The sequence below is a fragment of the Vipera ursinii genome (assembly GCF_947247035.1).
Source record: "Vipera ursinii genome assembly, chromosome: 3".
Taxonomy (NCBI): domain Eukaryota; kingdom Metazoa; phylum Chordata; class Lepidosauria; order Squamata; family Viperidae; genus Vipera; species Vipera ursinii.
Genome location: NC_139516.1, coordinates 48,224,522 through 48,241,829, shown reverse-complemented (window position 1 = coordinate 48,241,829; position 17,308 = coordinate 48,224,522). Strand labels below are relative to the sequence as shown.

The 17,308-nt window shown below is 37.7% G+C and overlaps 1 protein-coding gene across 1 annotated transcript in view; it reads right to left on the bottom strand.

Annotated features, from left to right (window-relative positions):
* TCP11 (t-complex 11) overlaps positions 1-17,308 on the bottom strand; it is a gene marked incomplete at both ends in the record, with an annotated part of 47,189 nt that overhangs the window by 9,459 nt on the left and 20,422 nt on the right. The window contains 4 exons of the mRNA XM_083358136.1: positions 443-563; positions 1,931-2,063; positions 3,110-3,255; positions 9,828-9,946. Of these exons, the coding sequence (XP_083214262.1) occupies positions 443-563; positions 1,931-2,063; positions 3,110-3,255; positions 9,828-9,946 (519 nt within the window). The remainder of the gene's footprint in view (positions 1-442; positions 564-1,930; positions 2,064-3,109; positions 3,256-9,827; positions 9,947-17,308) is intronic.

Here is a 17,308-nt window from a genome sequence, read left to right as displayed (position 1 = left end):
ATTGTTTATTACCATTTATACCACAGTATTTATGAACAGTTGTCATCCAATACAATTGCTAGAGAACTTACAACCACAGTTGTGAAGTGAATCGCTGTAGTTATTAAGTGAATCATGTGGTCATTAAGTGAATCTGGCTTTCCCTATTGACTTTGTTTGTTAGAAGTTTTCTGGGAAGGTTAGAAATGGTGATCACATGACCCAGGAACTGTCATGAATACATGCCAGTTGCCAAGCACCCAGATTTTGATCACTTGACTATGATCAAATGATCATAAATGTGAAAAACGGTCTTAAGTCACTTTTTTCAGTCTATTGTAACTTCAGTCACTAAATGAATGGTTGTAAGTTGAGAACTATCTGTACCTGCAATAGTTTTTTATCACAAAAATTAGTCTGTTAGATATGAATAATGACATTCCCACTCCCCTTTATAATTTACTTCTTTGATTTCTTGAAGTAGCTTGATAGTGTGAGAATAGTCTGGTGGCACTTTGGAGAGTTGTTCTTTCAGATTATCCCAAAAAGCTTTGTGCACTGTTTCTTTCACTCTGCTTTCTAAACTGTAGTGAGATAAAAGTAGCCATCTGTTAATATTTTTTCTACCTACAATATTGTCTGGAGGCCAAGTTTCATATAACTTTTCACCCCTAGATGAATATTCTTTCTCAGTCCAATCAATACTGTAAGGAAATATTAGATCTCATTAGACAGTCCTATGAAAGATAAAGATTAGGCACACATAAAACATATTTTGGGAACATATAACACAGAATACCATTATGTTCAAATTTTCCTCCAGACAGCCTTAAAACCGTATTCTGGGGAATACTGTCTGGCTGTTTGAGAGAACTATAAGTCCCAAAAGATCATAAAAAGAAATTTCTCTGTACTAGGGGAATTCTAAGCCACCATTCCAGATCGGTATGGTTTGGGGGGAAAAAAGGCACATGTTGAGTTCTCCAAAATATTCCATTCCAGGAATGGTAGAGTTTGCACATCCTTAGATGGTTTGTTATTATGTCTTGAGAAGACGGAGTAAGAGCTAATACTATGCTACACATCTTGACTGAGAGTGGTCTATAAAGTGCACCTACAGATTTATTAAAAATCAATTCTCTGAATCATGCAAATATAAACAGATATGTATCACCACATAATCAAAGAGCAATACAAAAATAATCTACAACATCAATATTTAACCAACAGTTTCAACTTTCCCACTTTCAGTCTTTATACTAAATGTCAATCTCCTGCCTCTTAATCATAATCTTACAACTTTTATTAAAATTATTTATGAAGCCTATTTGTAATTTTTCAGTCACCAAGTGGTCTGACTACCTCTTGGTTACGCAACTCAAGTTTTTTTTAAAAAAGTAGCCAAACTCAGCTTAATATCATTCAATTAACAAAAAACAATTGCTTATTTGGCAATAAAGTAACCTAGATACTAACAAAAGGTTGAATGAAAATCGTATTCAGCCATATTCGTTAAGAATGACAAACAGCAGACTTTTTTCCCAACTATTATATGAAGACCTAGTTATATTGGGAAGATTCTAATGCTGGAAAAGATAGAAGGAAAGAGAAGAAGAGGACAATCACCTATAGGATCCACTTACAGGGGTGATGAATACACTTTTAGAAAACCTGAAAAGCCAACTTAGAAAAAAAATCATCATGGAGAAAATCTCTGGAAAAGACAGAAGGAAAGAAAAGAAGACAACCACCTACAGGACTCAGTTACAAGGATAATGAATGCACTGTTAGCAAACCTGAAAAGCCAAGTTAGAGAAAGATTATCATGAAGAAAATCTATCTGTATGGCTGCTAAGAGTTGACAACCTGATGGCACGTAATCAGTTAAAAATATAACTTTATGCAAAATTAACTGAAAACCTTTTGAGAACAGAGAGAAAATAAAACATACCTGTTTGGTGATAAATTCACTTCTTGCAGTTTGAAGTCATGGTTGACAACGATTTCATGGGCTATTGTCATTTTTGAGACTTCATTGGCTGTTTCCATGAGCTCTGAGATAGAATGAATTTGGGGAGAATTGGCTATATAAAAATAAAATAGAATGGTGCTTACTTGGCCCACCAAAGGTATCAGGAATGTTTTTAAAGAAATGTACTACTTATAATTAAACAAGATATCATTTTTCATGCAAACTCTGCTCATCCTTTCCACTTCTAAACAAGCAAACAAAAGTTTTTTCTTGTCTGTGGTACTCTGAGGAATGATAATTGTATAAGCATGAATTAAAATATTCCAGTTTAAAACATGTTATTAGTAATTTCTAAGTATTTCTAACATCACAATCATAAACCTCACAGAAAGCCATTACAAAGTTCTCCAAAGAACAACAAATTATATAAGAATGTTGCTACCACTCAGAATTGATAGTACTTGTCTAGAACCAAAGATTTAAGATCCAAGGATAGAACAAACATGTTTCAAAATCCAAAACTGGATAAAACCAATTATACAGATAGCAGGGATGGGACAATCTTTTCCTGCAAATTTTGAGAATTGCCAGAATGGGCAGATACATTTTATTTTATTACATTTATATACCGCCCTTTCCCGAAGGACTCAGGGCGGTTTACAGGGTAATTAAAAAACCAAGATACAAAAGTTAAAAACAAATTTTAAAAAATTTAATATAAGTTTCTTCAAATGAAATTATTTTAATACAGAATCTGTATATTCTAACCTAGTTTTAGATTCTTTATTTTATGCTAAGATTTTTCACCTAATGAGAATATTAAAAAAGTAATAATCAGTTTGCTATGTGCTTGGAGTTTGAAAAGTGGATAATTTGCACATGTACCACTTTCTGAAAAATTGCATGAAGAATAAAATCTCTCAAGACCTAATTTCATTAAATTAAATAAAGTTTTTAAATAAAAAAACTGGGCCAATTTTTTTATTATTTATCTTGGAAATGTCTTTGTGCACTGCAGTCTAATCCGGGTTTATTAATTAAAGCATTACTTGAACCACTAATTGTGAATCTGAAACAATTTGAGGGGGTAGCATGCTATTTTGCCATAACTATTAATGATATTTGATTTTTCTAGCATTCAGTCCAAATTACACATACAAGATGGGATATTAGGTGGACAGAGTTTAGGAATGTCTCCACCCTGGGTTTCTTCATGCTCCCTTGGTTTTCTGGAACTGCAATCCGTGGTCTGAGAGTCACTGCAGTCACTTGAAGTAGTCTCTTTAGGATTAGGCATCTTGTTTCTAATGGAAAACACAAGATTTCAAAATGTCATTGACTATCCCATCAGTTTCTAAAGACCATGAAAAATTCAATTTTTTTTCTGTGCTGAAGCCAGATTGCAGAAATTAGCAGAAAAAGGGATTAGGAAACAAATGGCCATCGTACTCTTTTCTAAGACAGATGACTATCGTCAACTTAGGCCAAACTGAATCATTCATGTGAAACCTGGGATGGTGTGCCTGGTGGCGCTTTCCTCGGCACCAATCAGTATAATCATAATCATGGACATACATCTCTGAACTGCTCTGAAATGTACAGTACATTTCACACAAACAGAGCAGATGGAACCATATTGTCACATCAATGTATAATTAGAATACAGGTAGTCACTGACTTAGAACCATTTGTTTAGTGACCGTTTGAAGTTACATCAGCACTGGAAAAAGTGATGACCAGTTTTCACATTTATGACCATTGCATCCTTTCCATGGTCAAATGATCAAAATTTGGGTGCTTGACAACTGGCACATGGTTATGATAGTTACACTGTCCTGGGGTTATGTGATCACCATTTATAACCTTCCCAGCTGGCTTCTGACAGAGTCAATGGGAGAAACCAGATTCACCTAACACAGGGGTCTCCAAACTTGGCCTTTTTATGACTTGTGGACTTCAACTCCCAGAATTCCTCAGCCAGCAACACTGGCTGAGGAATTCTGGGAGTTGAAGTCCACAAGTCATAAAAGAGCCAAGGTTGCCTACCCTTGGGTTAGACCAGGGGTCGGCAACCTCGGCTCTTTTATGACTCGTAGACTTCAACTCCCAGAATTCCTGAGCCAGCATAGCTGGCTCAGGAATTCTGGGAGTTGAAGTCCACGAGTCATAAAAGAGCCGAGGTTGCCGACCCCTGGGTTAGACAGACGACTGTACCAATAAAGGAGACCAGATCATTCCATTTTTGAAGGATAGCTCTGGGCGGGAAGGCAATTTGAGTTCTCCCTTAAAACGTTTTCTGCCCCAATACTCCCCCCTCTTGGCCACCTGTCTGACAACGTCTGAAGGCGACGAAGAGGAAAAGGGAGCCTCGGGAAGGCGCCGGGCAAGACAGGAGGAGCGCCCGTACCAGGAGAAACCATACAAGGCAGAGCAGTGGTTCCCCCTCACCTTCCCCGGGGAGAGCAGGGAGGGACGAGGCAGGGGCGGGCGGCGGTGACCAGAGGAGAGGGGGCAGCGCGGCCGGATTTTCTCGGCCGACCCTAAACAGCCAGCAGAGCTTCCCAAGGCGGTCGTTGGAGCCGAAGCGATTCCAACTGAATAGAACCAACCACCTGCCCACTAAGTGAGGGGTGGGTGTGTTGCGTCTGTTTGAGAAAGAATCAAGTGGTACGCGCTAACGGTCTTTTCGTGATACTAAGCATATAACAGTAGCGTTTCTTTTCCATCATCAGATGGAAGGCGACGTCGATAAACTTTCTTCTCCTGCCTTTCGATTTTTCGGGAGAACGTGTTCCCCCCCCCGCGCCCGCTCCTTTTTGGAGAATAAGGGTCATTCACGTGTCGTGAACAAAGCGGAGGGCCGAACCAAACATCACAGAAAGGGGAGGGAACTCATGGTTCCAGAGATAACTAAACAGAATTTCAGTGAGGTGAAATGCTTTTCAGGCGTTATTTTTGTGCCATAGCTTACACTAATTTATCACTCCACACAAACATACGTGCTGTTAAAAAAGCAGTGTTTTATTCTAGCGAAATCGGAGACCCCTTTTTCATCTCCCAGTTAAGATGCTCCAAGAACGGGCTGGGAATTTCAATTGGAATATCCATTGGGAAGACAATGGCGCCATCTAATGCCACGATCTGGCTTTAAATAGACACTAAAAAAAAAAAACCCGGAGTGTTTTACTAATGGAAAACATTGACTCCCCATAAGATTTCAGAGATTCCATAAACAAGTCTGGCTGTTTCCGTACACTACAATTCTCATCTGGAAGCAGAATAAAAAAAATTCTAAGGGAACTTGCCAAATTTTGTAAATATTAATAATTTTACAGATGTATTACAAATAGTTGCTGGACAATAGCCCAACCTTTTCTCATTGGGGGCTGCTAAGTGAGATCAGCCCATGAGGGAAGTGGGCTAAATTGAGAGGTTGAAAAAAAAATATCCCAGAAAGATAGTTGCAAACAGTTTCCATGCAGTAGCCTAGCCAAGAAAACTGTTACAATATAGTTACTAGCAGTTGAGTTGGATTTTCAAATTTAATACAAATTAATACAATATATTTGGATTTTTCCAATTAACACACAATGAGTCAACAAATTAGCTTGTTAATTAGATATCAATAGGAGTAGGCCCTAGAACCCATGGGAAATATTTCCTAAATGCCTTAAGCAGCTGCTAAAATTTTACTTTCCACTTATTAATTAAATAATCATATTAAGACCAAGAAAATGAAAGGAACATATTTAGGCTGAGTAAACATCTGTGTAATTTATAAACCACTTTTTGCTGCAGAATCACTTCTTTGGCTCTCATAGTTCTTCATCCCCATGCTGACTGGGGAATTCTGGGAGCTGAAGTCCACAAGTCTTAAAGTTTCCAAGGTTAGACGCCTGTTCTACTTTCAGGCTGATAATTTTTAATATGTTCTTCTTTTGCATGCTCCTTCTGTGCTAAATCTCCTGTAATCCACATGAATATTCTGTAATGGATTTCCATTCTCATGAGTGCTAGTTTAGAGAGATGACACAAACAGCCTTAGCACACTATTGTAGGAAATGATATGCAAAAATGCTATTTTCTTTAGGGGAGCGGTTATTATTATTTAGCAGCTTCTTATTTAGCTGTTAGTTAAGCAGGGCCACTACAGTATTTTATCGCTCTCTCACAACTGGGTTATTTGCCTCTATCATCAAAATCTCCTTTTAACTATGACCATTGAAATAATGGGCTATCCACATTTTCTCAATTTAATAAACCTCAGCTTGGCAGGTTTTGTATGGAAAAAAATATTTTATTTATTTATTTCTATGCCGCCCATCCCATCTAAGTGATTCTGGACTGTTAAACCTCTCTGTAGAATAAACCTGTCTGTATAATGTTTGCATAAAACCTCAATCCCATTTTAAAAATGCATAACATGCACAGGTGTAAAAAATCTGTTTGGATTTCACATACATTTGGCTGTAACAGAAACCCCTCTCCTCTATTTCAGGGGTGTCAAACTCGCAACATCACGTGATATGTTGCGACGTATCGCTTGCGACTCTTTTTCAATTGCCGGCAATGAGGTGGGCATGGTTTCGCCATGACGCATCCAGTCTGCAGGCTGGCAGTTTGACATCCCTGCTCTATTTGTCTGTTAAATGTACGGTTTACTGCAAATGAAAAATGCTAATTTATAATATGGTAATCTCCTTAAGTATCAGTGTTCCCTTTCTATACTGCCTCACATTAGAAAAACAACCCACAGTTCTTTTCTCTCACAAAGCTAAACAGAATCATTTATCCAATCCTTATCTGAAGAATAAACAAGCTGCATTCTTGTGTATATTTGTAGAGGAGAGTCAGGAAGGAGTAATACACAGATCCTTTGGAATCCCCTCATCAGTGCCAATCTGAAAGTTGTTACAGTTCTTCCCTACAATTTTCAGCCCATCCCTCAAATGGTTCAAACATTCTGCCTTTCATTTTTGTTTTCCTATATGACATGCTTTCTCAAGAATGTTGAATTTCTTGTACATAGCCAGAAAAGTGTATATGTATAATGACTGATGAGATCAGTATAATGATAATCATGGACATACATCTCCAAACTGCTCTGAAATGTACAGTACATTTCACACAAACAGAACAGATGGAACCATATTGTCACATCAATGTATAATTAGAATACAGGTAGTCACTGATTTAGAACCATTTGTTTAGTGACCGTTTGAAGTTACATCAGCACTGGAAAAAGTGATGACCAGTTTTCACATTTATGACCATTGCATCCTTTCCATGGTCAAATGATCAAAATTTGGGTGCTTGACAACTGGCCCATGGTTATGATAGTTACACTGTCCTGGAGTTATGTGATCACCATTTATAACCTTCCCAGCTGGCTTCTGACAGAGTCAATGGGAGAAACCAGATTCACCTAACACAGGGGTCTCCAAATTTGGCCTTTTTATGACTTGTGGACTTCAACTCCCAGAATTCCTCAGCCAGCAACACTGGCTGAGGAATTCTGGGAGTTGAAGTCCACAAGTCATAAAAGGGCCAAGTTTGAAGACCCCTGACCTAACACCTGCAGTGATTTGCTTAACAACTATGGAAAAAAGTCATAAAATGAGAGACAACAACTGTCTTGCTTAGCAACATACATTTTGGGCTCCATTATGGTCACAAATCAAGGACTGTCTTTACCTGACGCCAAAAATAATTAAGTCACCTAGTTATGTTGTCAACTGAGTGTGAGCATGTAAAGAAGTTGACTTTGGGAGACTTTTCCACTTGTAATGAAAAAGTCAGAAAAATAACACTTTAAAGTGAATTGCTCTAATTATAAGATATTTGTACCTACATAAATCTTTTGTTTTTGTTTTTAGTCAGAGTATACGGTATATCTATCTCTGCAGTGTTTTTCCACAATTGGCTGAATTCCAGTTAGTGTACAGGATTCTATATCAGAGCTGCAATACTCCAGCTAACTACTTGAATACAGTAAAAACCAGAAAATAACTGTTCTTTGCTACCATCTAAGTATTATTTGGGGTGCAATGACTCAGTGGTTAAAGATGCTGAGTTTGTCAGCTGGAAAACTGACAGCCCAGGTTGGAGACCCAAGCGCTGTGTGACAGGTTGAACGCCCATTACTTGTCACAGGTCCTGCCAACCTAGCAGTTCGAAAGCATGCAAATGCAAGTAGTTGTTGGCTAATTGGGTCAATTGATTCCATTGTGGTTTAGTATTTCCACAGCACATTGCCCTCTCGACCCTGCTGATCATATTATTTTTTGCAATCTGGCTATTGTTCTATTTATATCCCACCTTTATTATTTTTATTTTATTATTTTCACTCAAAATAATTATTTTATTATTTTCACTCAAGGCAGTGAACTTACCTAATACTCCTTCCTCCCTCCTTTTTCACCACAAAAACTACTCTTGAAGGGGGCTGGACTGAGAAAGAGTGACTAGCCCAAAGTCATCCAGCAGACTTCCATGCCTAAGACAGGACTAGAACTCACAGTCTCCTGGTTTTTAGCCTGATGCCTTAGAAAAGTTGTAGTAGCTTTTATGATTGCTGAAAGTATATGTTATGAAAGCATAGTATGTATATGACAGTGAGCTGTATAACTCTGTTGGACCCAGAAAAAAATGTGTAAACTAGAAGAAGTCCAATTTTAGGGCCTTTTATATTCTGATAAATGTAACATGCATCAGACTTTAGAAGAAAATTTAGGATGCTTGTTTAATGCCAGTAGATGGGAACAATTTTCCTACAGTTTCCCACAACATCAAAAGCCTGTCTATAAAATGTAATAAAGTTTGTCCACAGAAAAATTCATCTGCACTCCAGAAATGGTTCCTCTTAACAACTTGTGGCCTATTAGGTATGTGTATATTACGTCTGTACATACAGTATGTATGTATGTTTGTACGTACGTACGAACGTATATATGTACCAATCAATCAAATTTTGTGACTGCCCATCTTACACAAAGCAAGGGGACTATTTCAAGATGTTACACATGATGCAACCAGGGCACAGGCACCCTCTTTCCAGGGGAATCCCCAGGCCTATTGAAAGAACTATGTTTTAAGACATTTGCAGAAGGCCACTAGGTATGATGTGGTCTAGATTCTTTCCTTTAATAATCCTACCAAATATATTCTGCACTTTAAAAAGGTACATTCCTCTCAAATGCTTATGACATAGTGTAATTTGTCTTGACTATAAATTGCAGGTTTTTTGTTTGTTTTTTTAATATGGCTAATCTGGCAAGAACGCTGAGGGTAGGACATAACCTGATTTCCTTGGGTGGGGAGATAGCTTAAAGCAGCTTTCCCTGACCTGATATAATTCTGCACTACAGTTTTCATCATCCTTAGTTGGCTTGGCCAGTAATCCAATACAACTGAGGAAGCTGGTTCACAGTGTTCCTTAAAAACTGTTAGCAGTGCTCCATTTTTATTTATTTATTTTTTTGTAAAAAAAATAAATTTGATTTTGGATACCATCATGTCAAAAACAAAAATCTGAAGATGCATATGCAATAAGGTTTCTTACTGAATGGATTGGCTTTTCACTGAAACTGCACAGGAGCATAGTAGCATCAAAATAAATGCTAAATGGTTAACTGAATATCTGATTCAACTCCTTTCATTTGTCTCTCTTTCTCCTTTCTCCCGCATATGGTATAGAGTTGTTTTTTTTGGGAGGAAAAAAAAGGCGTAATTCAGTGCTCTGCTAACACTCCAGAAACTTTTTTTTTCAGAACGTTACAATGCATTTCATAGAGGGAACTCAGAAATAGTCTGGAAGTTATTCCTTGGTTAAGCAGAGCTGGAACTGAACAAAAAGAGGTCATCCTATCTGAATCACCTCACCCTCTGAGGAATGGCAGGAATTTCTCCATACTCTATAGGCTGGGGGAGTAATGCCCTCAGTGTATGGCTGATTGTTTTCACATCTAAAGCCTGTGCAAGGCCCCAGCTTAATGCCTGTCAAATTACAGGGGTATTAACCCTAGATCTCTCAGAGTGAATGGAAACCTTGAATGCTAGGGAGCCCATGGAGGGGGCAACGGGTCCTACCTTTTATTTTACGAACAATCTTCCTTTGAGGTGAATTGAAACTGAGCATTAATCTTATTCCCTCAGTAGCTGATATGCCCTTGAGGATCTCTCTGCTTCCATTTAATATACCTTCTTGATTATTCATTTCTTGAGCTGGTCTGCTGATTTAATATACCAGACTTAAATTCCATACCATTTATTTTCCAAATATGTTATTTTCTGTTTCCTCCTCCTCCTCCATAGTTTCTGTTTGTACCAGATGTAAAGCAATGGGCACGTCAGCTTAAAAAGTTCCCATCAGTATAGTAGTTTGGTACATTTGTATTACAATTCAACTACAGGGCAGGGAGATCTGGATTTATTTATTTGACTGACTTTGCCACCAGTTACGCAGCATGTTATTCTCTGCCTCTACTATGTGGATTGGATGGCATTATCGTGTTTTGCAATAATGATATCGACAGAATTAGTGCACTGAGATCTCAACAAAATCAATCAGCGAATCAGAGTACAGCTGGAAAGAAGCTTGGAGGTCTTCTAGTCCAACCCCCTGCTCAAGCAGGAGACCCTATACCATTTCAGTGACTGTCCAGTCTCTTAAAAACATCCAGTGATGAAGATTTAATGGTGAAATCCCCGTATGGGGATGCCCTTATTTATTTATTATGTGTTTGCACTTAGCACACGTTTTTCTTATATATCCTAACACAGGGGTCTTCAAACTTGGCCCTTTTATGACTTGTGGACTTCAGTTCCCAGAATTCCTCAGCCAGCATGCCTGGGGAATTCTGGGAACTGAAGTCCACAGGTCATAAAATGGCCAAGTTTGAAGATCCCTGTCCTAACAGAATGGTTAACGTACTGAACAAGGGATAGAGAGAACTGTCTACTGAATTATGACATTCTCTGGGTGAAGGTGATCTGGACAAGTCATTTCCGTCCCTCAGTCTAACATAGCTCATAGTATTGCTGTAAAGCTAAAACAAATTACTATTAATAATGTCTATATTTGGATTCATCACAATGAATAAGACCATATAGGTTTCGATCATTCATGGTTAACAAAACAAAAAACAAAACACAGAAAGTTTTAAGTGAATGATGAGACATTATTTCCATCGTGACTTTGAATGGTCACTAAATGAATTTTTGTAAGTCGAGGACTACCTGTATTATTGTTCTGAATCGAAGCTCATACTAGGTACATGTGCAAAGGTAATTTTTCTTGATTTGCATTAAAAGCCTCAGAACTACCCTAATTCTTCTTTGGTGGACCTGTGACAAAACAAAGAAATACTGAAATAAGATTCATGTTTTAATACAGAAGGTTCTTAAAGTGAATAGAAAAATAAAACCTTTTCTTTTAGTCCTGCAACCTGTTTGTTGTTATAATTGCAAAGATATATCAAGCAATTATTTTACAAATATGTACTGTGCTGGAAAATGTAGCCTGAAATCACCAACCCGTAAGATCCTGAGACCCCAAGGATCCAGACAGCCCAAGAGCTATAGCTGTAGTGTTAAATCAATCTTACACAGAATGTTGATCAAGCACTGCTTGAGTGCATGTATACTTTAGTAAAATACCTCAGTTAGGAAAGAATTACTTTATAGTTGATAAGGATACAAAAGAGACGAGTATTCTCTATAATGTGAAAACCTTATAGATGCATTCCTTCGAGGCAATGCAGTTGTAACGAAGGAAACTTTCAAGAAGACAAGCCACTTTCTGGATTACATGCCTGTGAGAATCGTCTGAACAACATATTCATCAGTGCCAGAACTCATTCTACTATGTGGCATTAAAACAAACGATTGAGGAGCGGGGTTACCTAAGTGGACAGCAACAGTCTTGTTAAAATCTGGCTTCAAGAGCTTCTCTTTCATGTTCCCTTAGTTCCAAAGTTCTCAGTCTATAAATCCTGCAGCCTCTCAACCCAAAGGACCTCCATTGCACATGTAAACATACATGGATTTACCATAGCTATTCTCTCCCACTAGCAGAGTAGCAACATTAAGAGTTACAACTGGCTAAATGTATGTTCCTGTCTGAATTTGGTGTAATGTATTTCCTGCAGGTTGCTCAAAAGTAAATGTAATTGCTTTGTAGAGCTTGAAGGTGCTGTCAAGAAAACCTGGGAAAACTATGAGTAGAAAAGTTTAGACATTGACTTTTAAGGCACTCAATTGACCTTAATGAAATTAATTTAATCCTCTCCCTACTAATCTTGTTTGCAACTATGTCATCTTGAGTTTTCAGGCATGGGACTATAATATACATTAGAAGCTTTGTTTATTGTTTATATCCAGGTTTCTCTCCTATGCTTCTACTTCTCTATTTGGGTTGTTTTGTGCCCTTCAAGCAGTTTTTGATTTCTGTCAAATGCCTGAGATAGCTTTTTTTGGAAGTGTCCTTGCCTCTTTCTTGAACCTAAGAGAGGATGACAGGCTCAGGGTCACCAAGCTGGCTCAGTGCCTAAGGCAAGAGTAGAACTCACAGTCGTCCAGTTTCTAGCCTTAACCACTATACTAAACAAGCTTTCTATACTTCTTCATTTCTCTGTTTGATGAAGTATAAACACCCGCGGCATTAGAACAAAGTTCTCTCCTTGTGCACTGAGTAAAAAAAGAGCCTGTCTGCTGCTTATTTATTCTATTTTTATATTTTAAGTCACCCGTGAAGTTGTTTCTTTATCCTTCTACTCTTACAAAAAGCCTGAGAGATTAGCGGAGAAATAGAAAGAACCTTAGGTGTATTAATAAGATTTACAGTAAGCATGGACTTCAATCTACCTATTCTCAATATGATCCAGTGTTCTGTCTTATACGGTAGAATCCAGCAGTTAGGAGACAAATTGATGAAGTTCTTAATAGAGAGATTCTGTTTTCTATATGTCATAATTTTCTGTGCAGTGGAATATTTTTTTTCTTTTAGGCATCTGGAGACAAATAAACATTGCCAGATGAGATGAACGCTTTTGAGGTTATTTCCACTGCAATATTAAAATTTTATGGTGGCTACTTCTATGCAGCAATAGAAGTATCCTACAGCACATAAATTGTCTTAATACCGTATAGCTGTTTTAAGAAAATTAGGGAGAATAGGAAGAAGTGGAGTTAAGAATCAAAATAAAACCTGTAGCCTTAAGAATTTTGTATTTCTCCTCTTTCAAATGGTAGTTCTGGATATGATTTTCATTTCTTATCAGTCTAAACTAGCTTTCTCTGACTGGAATGCAAGCCAGCACGTGTAGAGAGTACCAAGTTAGAGAAGGCTATCTAAAGTGATATTCTGAAAACCATATGAATCAAATGCTAAGAATGTATATAATTTAATTGTTTCTGTTATTTTTCAATCTTCAGAAGACTTATTACATGGGTTGGATTGCAGAAAATCTTTACTCACACAGTATGTCACTAAATCATGTGATTATAGCATTCATCATGTGAGCACCTACCAACTGAGATGATGCAGGGTCCTGGCTCACAAGCACACAAAGGCTTTGCTCCTGTAGGCAATTGTGAGGTAAATAAAGGTCAAGGGATGGTATAAATCTGGAGTGGCAGTTTAGCTGTGGCAGTTTAGCTGTAGATAAAGAGGTTGAAGATCTTGGTCATGCACTGCCTGCCTTGCTGCCCTTCCTAAGGTACTGAATTTTGCTACTGAATCAGTATCAGAATTTATCTGACTACTAACATCCTGAGATTTTAGCTTCCAGATTTTGAATTAATTGCGTTCAAAGTAACCATGGATGTGTCCAAAGTAATCTTCAGACTAATGTACACAGGTAGACACATACTAGATCTCATTTTTGCCTTAGAACAGTTGATATGTGACCCAAAGATGGAAGATTTAATTATAAATCCTTTGCTATGGTCTGATCAATTTTTGGTCCCCATGAGATTGAGAGCCACAGCTTCAGAGCTAATTAAGGTGACCTGCACTAGATGATTTATGGATCCTGATAAATTATAGCAGCAACTTGTGGATTTTTCCAGCAACCTGTCTGAGTCAAGCTAAGTAGAACTAACTATAGAAGATGTGTGACAAATGCTAAAATTGGGATAAGTAGCTTAATCAGATCTCTAAAGACATTTCAGCTGTAACTATTTTCACTGGATGAAAGTTAAGCATAGTAGGAAAAAATACAGTCAAATGCAACTGGGCACATCCGAGTAGTTATCTTGACAAAAATAAGGAAATGCTTTATGTTTTTCTGGCTTCTAGTACATCCAGGAGTTTTCTGGTAGTATCCCACTTAAGAACCAAATTTGGGGATACATTTCTAAAATACAGTTGCAGTAAAACAGCAAAAAGAGATTTTCTCATTGTACTTAATACATTGTTGTAGTTGTACCAATCATTGTATGCTACTATAATTACTGGAGCAGCCAATGTGGTGCCATAATAAGTTAAGTTTGGATTAGGGAAATTGTATGTTTTGATCATGGGAAAAATAGTAACTTTAGAAAGATAATTTTCATCAGAAACCTGAACTGATTTTTTCCCCCAGCCCTGCAGATCTGACCTCCCCTCCATGATAGTACATAAGACACAAAGCAAAGGAATGTGTTGTACAGAAAAGTTCTGTATTGTATCTAATAAAACCTTTTCTGAGCTTTCACTGGTATGAAACAAATATTTTAGGAATATTTGTTTGGAAGTATATTACTCTCCCTGGCATACAAAAATTGAAAAATAGTAATGTTTGCTAGAAATTACTTTAAAAGTCTTTACATGACTAATAACTGATGTTAAAATGTGTCTTTCAGATTGTATTAATTAGTTAATCAAGTAAATTAAACATACATAAATTGAGATAATATTTTAGCAATAAATCTCACAATAGTAGTCAGAATTATCCTGCAAAAAACTTTGCATCTTGTGGCAGTCATCAACCAACAGTAACAAAAAATATACTAAATCAAAGTTAAAATCTCACTATTTTCATAGGCATGGCGAACAAAAAATCTCAAATATGAGATTATTTTTAGTAATTCTGTTTCAGTCTTAGGCTCAAATGAACAATTGGGAAATATTAACATTTATATTGACCAATTTTCATTAACAATATTGACATAACTTTAGTAAATAATCACTTCAATGTTCCTTAACTATAGAAATGTGGGGAATTCGTATTTTCTTCTGCAAGAGTCATGAGCCATTTTTAGTTCTAGTTTAGATCATGGAAATATTGCTGAAATATGAATTATTCCATCTCTTTAACTCCTTCCAGGGTTCCTTGGGTAGAAAAAAAACAAACACTCATATACCTGTCATCAAAATACCCCCAGTTCCATTATTGCACGCAAGCAATTGTCTGGGAATAAGCTCTTGATTTGTTTTTAATACTGTTTTTGTTTGTTTGGGTTTTGGTTCCATGGAGTAATGTCCAATCTAACGCAAAGATAATTTAAGTTTTCAGTGTTATTTCATAGCTATGAAGCATATGAAGAGCCTTTTCAAGATTCCAAGTCTTCACTGTTTTGGCATTAAGTCCAGCCTAGGTTGATAGTTTGAAAATATTTTTTTTTTAATTCCATTTATATCCCGCCCTTCTCCAAAGACTCAGGGCGGCTTACAAGCTTAGCAGTAGCCTTCATTCTATGTATATGCCTGCTTATTAGGGCTGTCACACACACACACCCCAAGCGGCATTATTACAAAGTCAGCTTATTGCCCCCAACAATCTGGGTCCTCATTTTACCTACCTCGGAAGGATGGGAGGCTGAGTCAACCTTGAGCCTGGTGGGACGCGAACCTGCATTGATTGCAGGCAGCTGGTGTTACTTAAGGAGGCATTAGCCCACTGCTCCACCAAGGCTTTTCAACTATTGGTGGGAATTGTGTGATCAGCAGGAATGTTGCAATAAAGCTTGGAACTGAGCAAGGATCTCACCAAGGTTAAATGTAGTGAAATTAAATAAAAGATGCCCAGTTATAAGTTTTGCTGTTTAGGCTATGGATATTTAGCAAGTTTAGCTCCCTAAAATATAAATTTATTTTGGAAGTGTTGCATTTCTTTTGAAACAGGTGTTGTACAGACAGATGCCAAACCACGGTTATTATGGACAGATCACAATATACAAAAAAGCAAAGGAATTTCTGGAAGACAAAGACATTTATATTCCAGTGAACACCAATCCAGTACAGAAACTAGACAATCAGATCAAGACAACTCTAAGCGACCTTACCAAGAAATGTCAAATCACAAAAAAGAACAGTGGTGGATGAAAAGCAGTGGACCTGTCACCACACACTTCTATGGACATCACAAACTACACAAACCAGACATACCTTTCTGTCCTATTGTATCATTACTAGGGATCCCAAATTACCACACTAGAACCGACCAAAAAGCTTGCATATCTTATAGAGTGGAGGAAATATTCTATCAACTCTCCACTTCAGCACCTCCCAAAAAATCAAACATCAGATAATAGAAGGTGAGATCATGGTTTTGATGTCACAGAACTGTTTATATCTATGGACCCAGAATTAGCAAAAGAAACCATGGCAGCATTATTACACAATATACCTGACCTGACCTGACCGGGTGAGATTCAAGGTGCTGGTGATGACCTATAAAGCCCTACATGGCATGGGTCCGGATTACCTACGGCAGCACCTGCTGCCGGCGTCAACCTCCCACCGTCCAGAGTGCTCCCACAGAGAGGGCCTCCTCAGGGTGCCTCCGATCAGAGAATGTCGACTGGTGACCCCCAGGGGGAGGGCGTTCTCTGTGGGCGCGCCAGACCTGTGGAACCGCTTGCCGGTTGAGCTCCGGATGGCCCCCGACCTTTGCTCCTTCCGACGTGATCTAAAAACCTATTTATTTGAACAAGCCGGCCTGGTCTGATGGGTTCGGGGTTTGGGTTTTAACATAGCTTTTAACTGTTTTATTATATCGGGCATAATTATTTAATCTTTTTTAAGTTTTGTATTTTGTATGTTGATATTTATTGCCCTGTACACCGCCCTGAGTCCTTCGGGAGAAGGGCGGTATAAAAATTTAATAAATAAAAGATTAAAATGCTCAGAATCATGAACCTCATCGAACTTTGCCTATTGACTACTTTCAGTTTGATGGACAAATATACCAACAAATCAGAGGAATACCCGTGGGATCGCCACTCTTAAGATTCATAGCAGAAATCATAATGCAACATCTAGAATGTATAGCAGACCCATGCATGCAAGCCAAAGTATGGATCCAGTATGTAGATGACATCTTTGTCATGATAAAGGGATAACTGGAGAAGATACAAAACTTTCAGCAATATCTT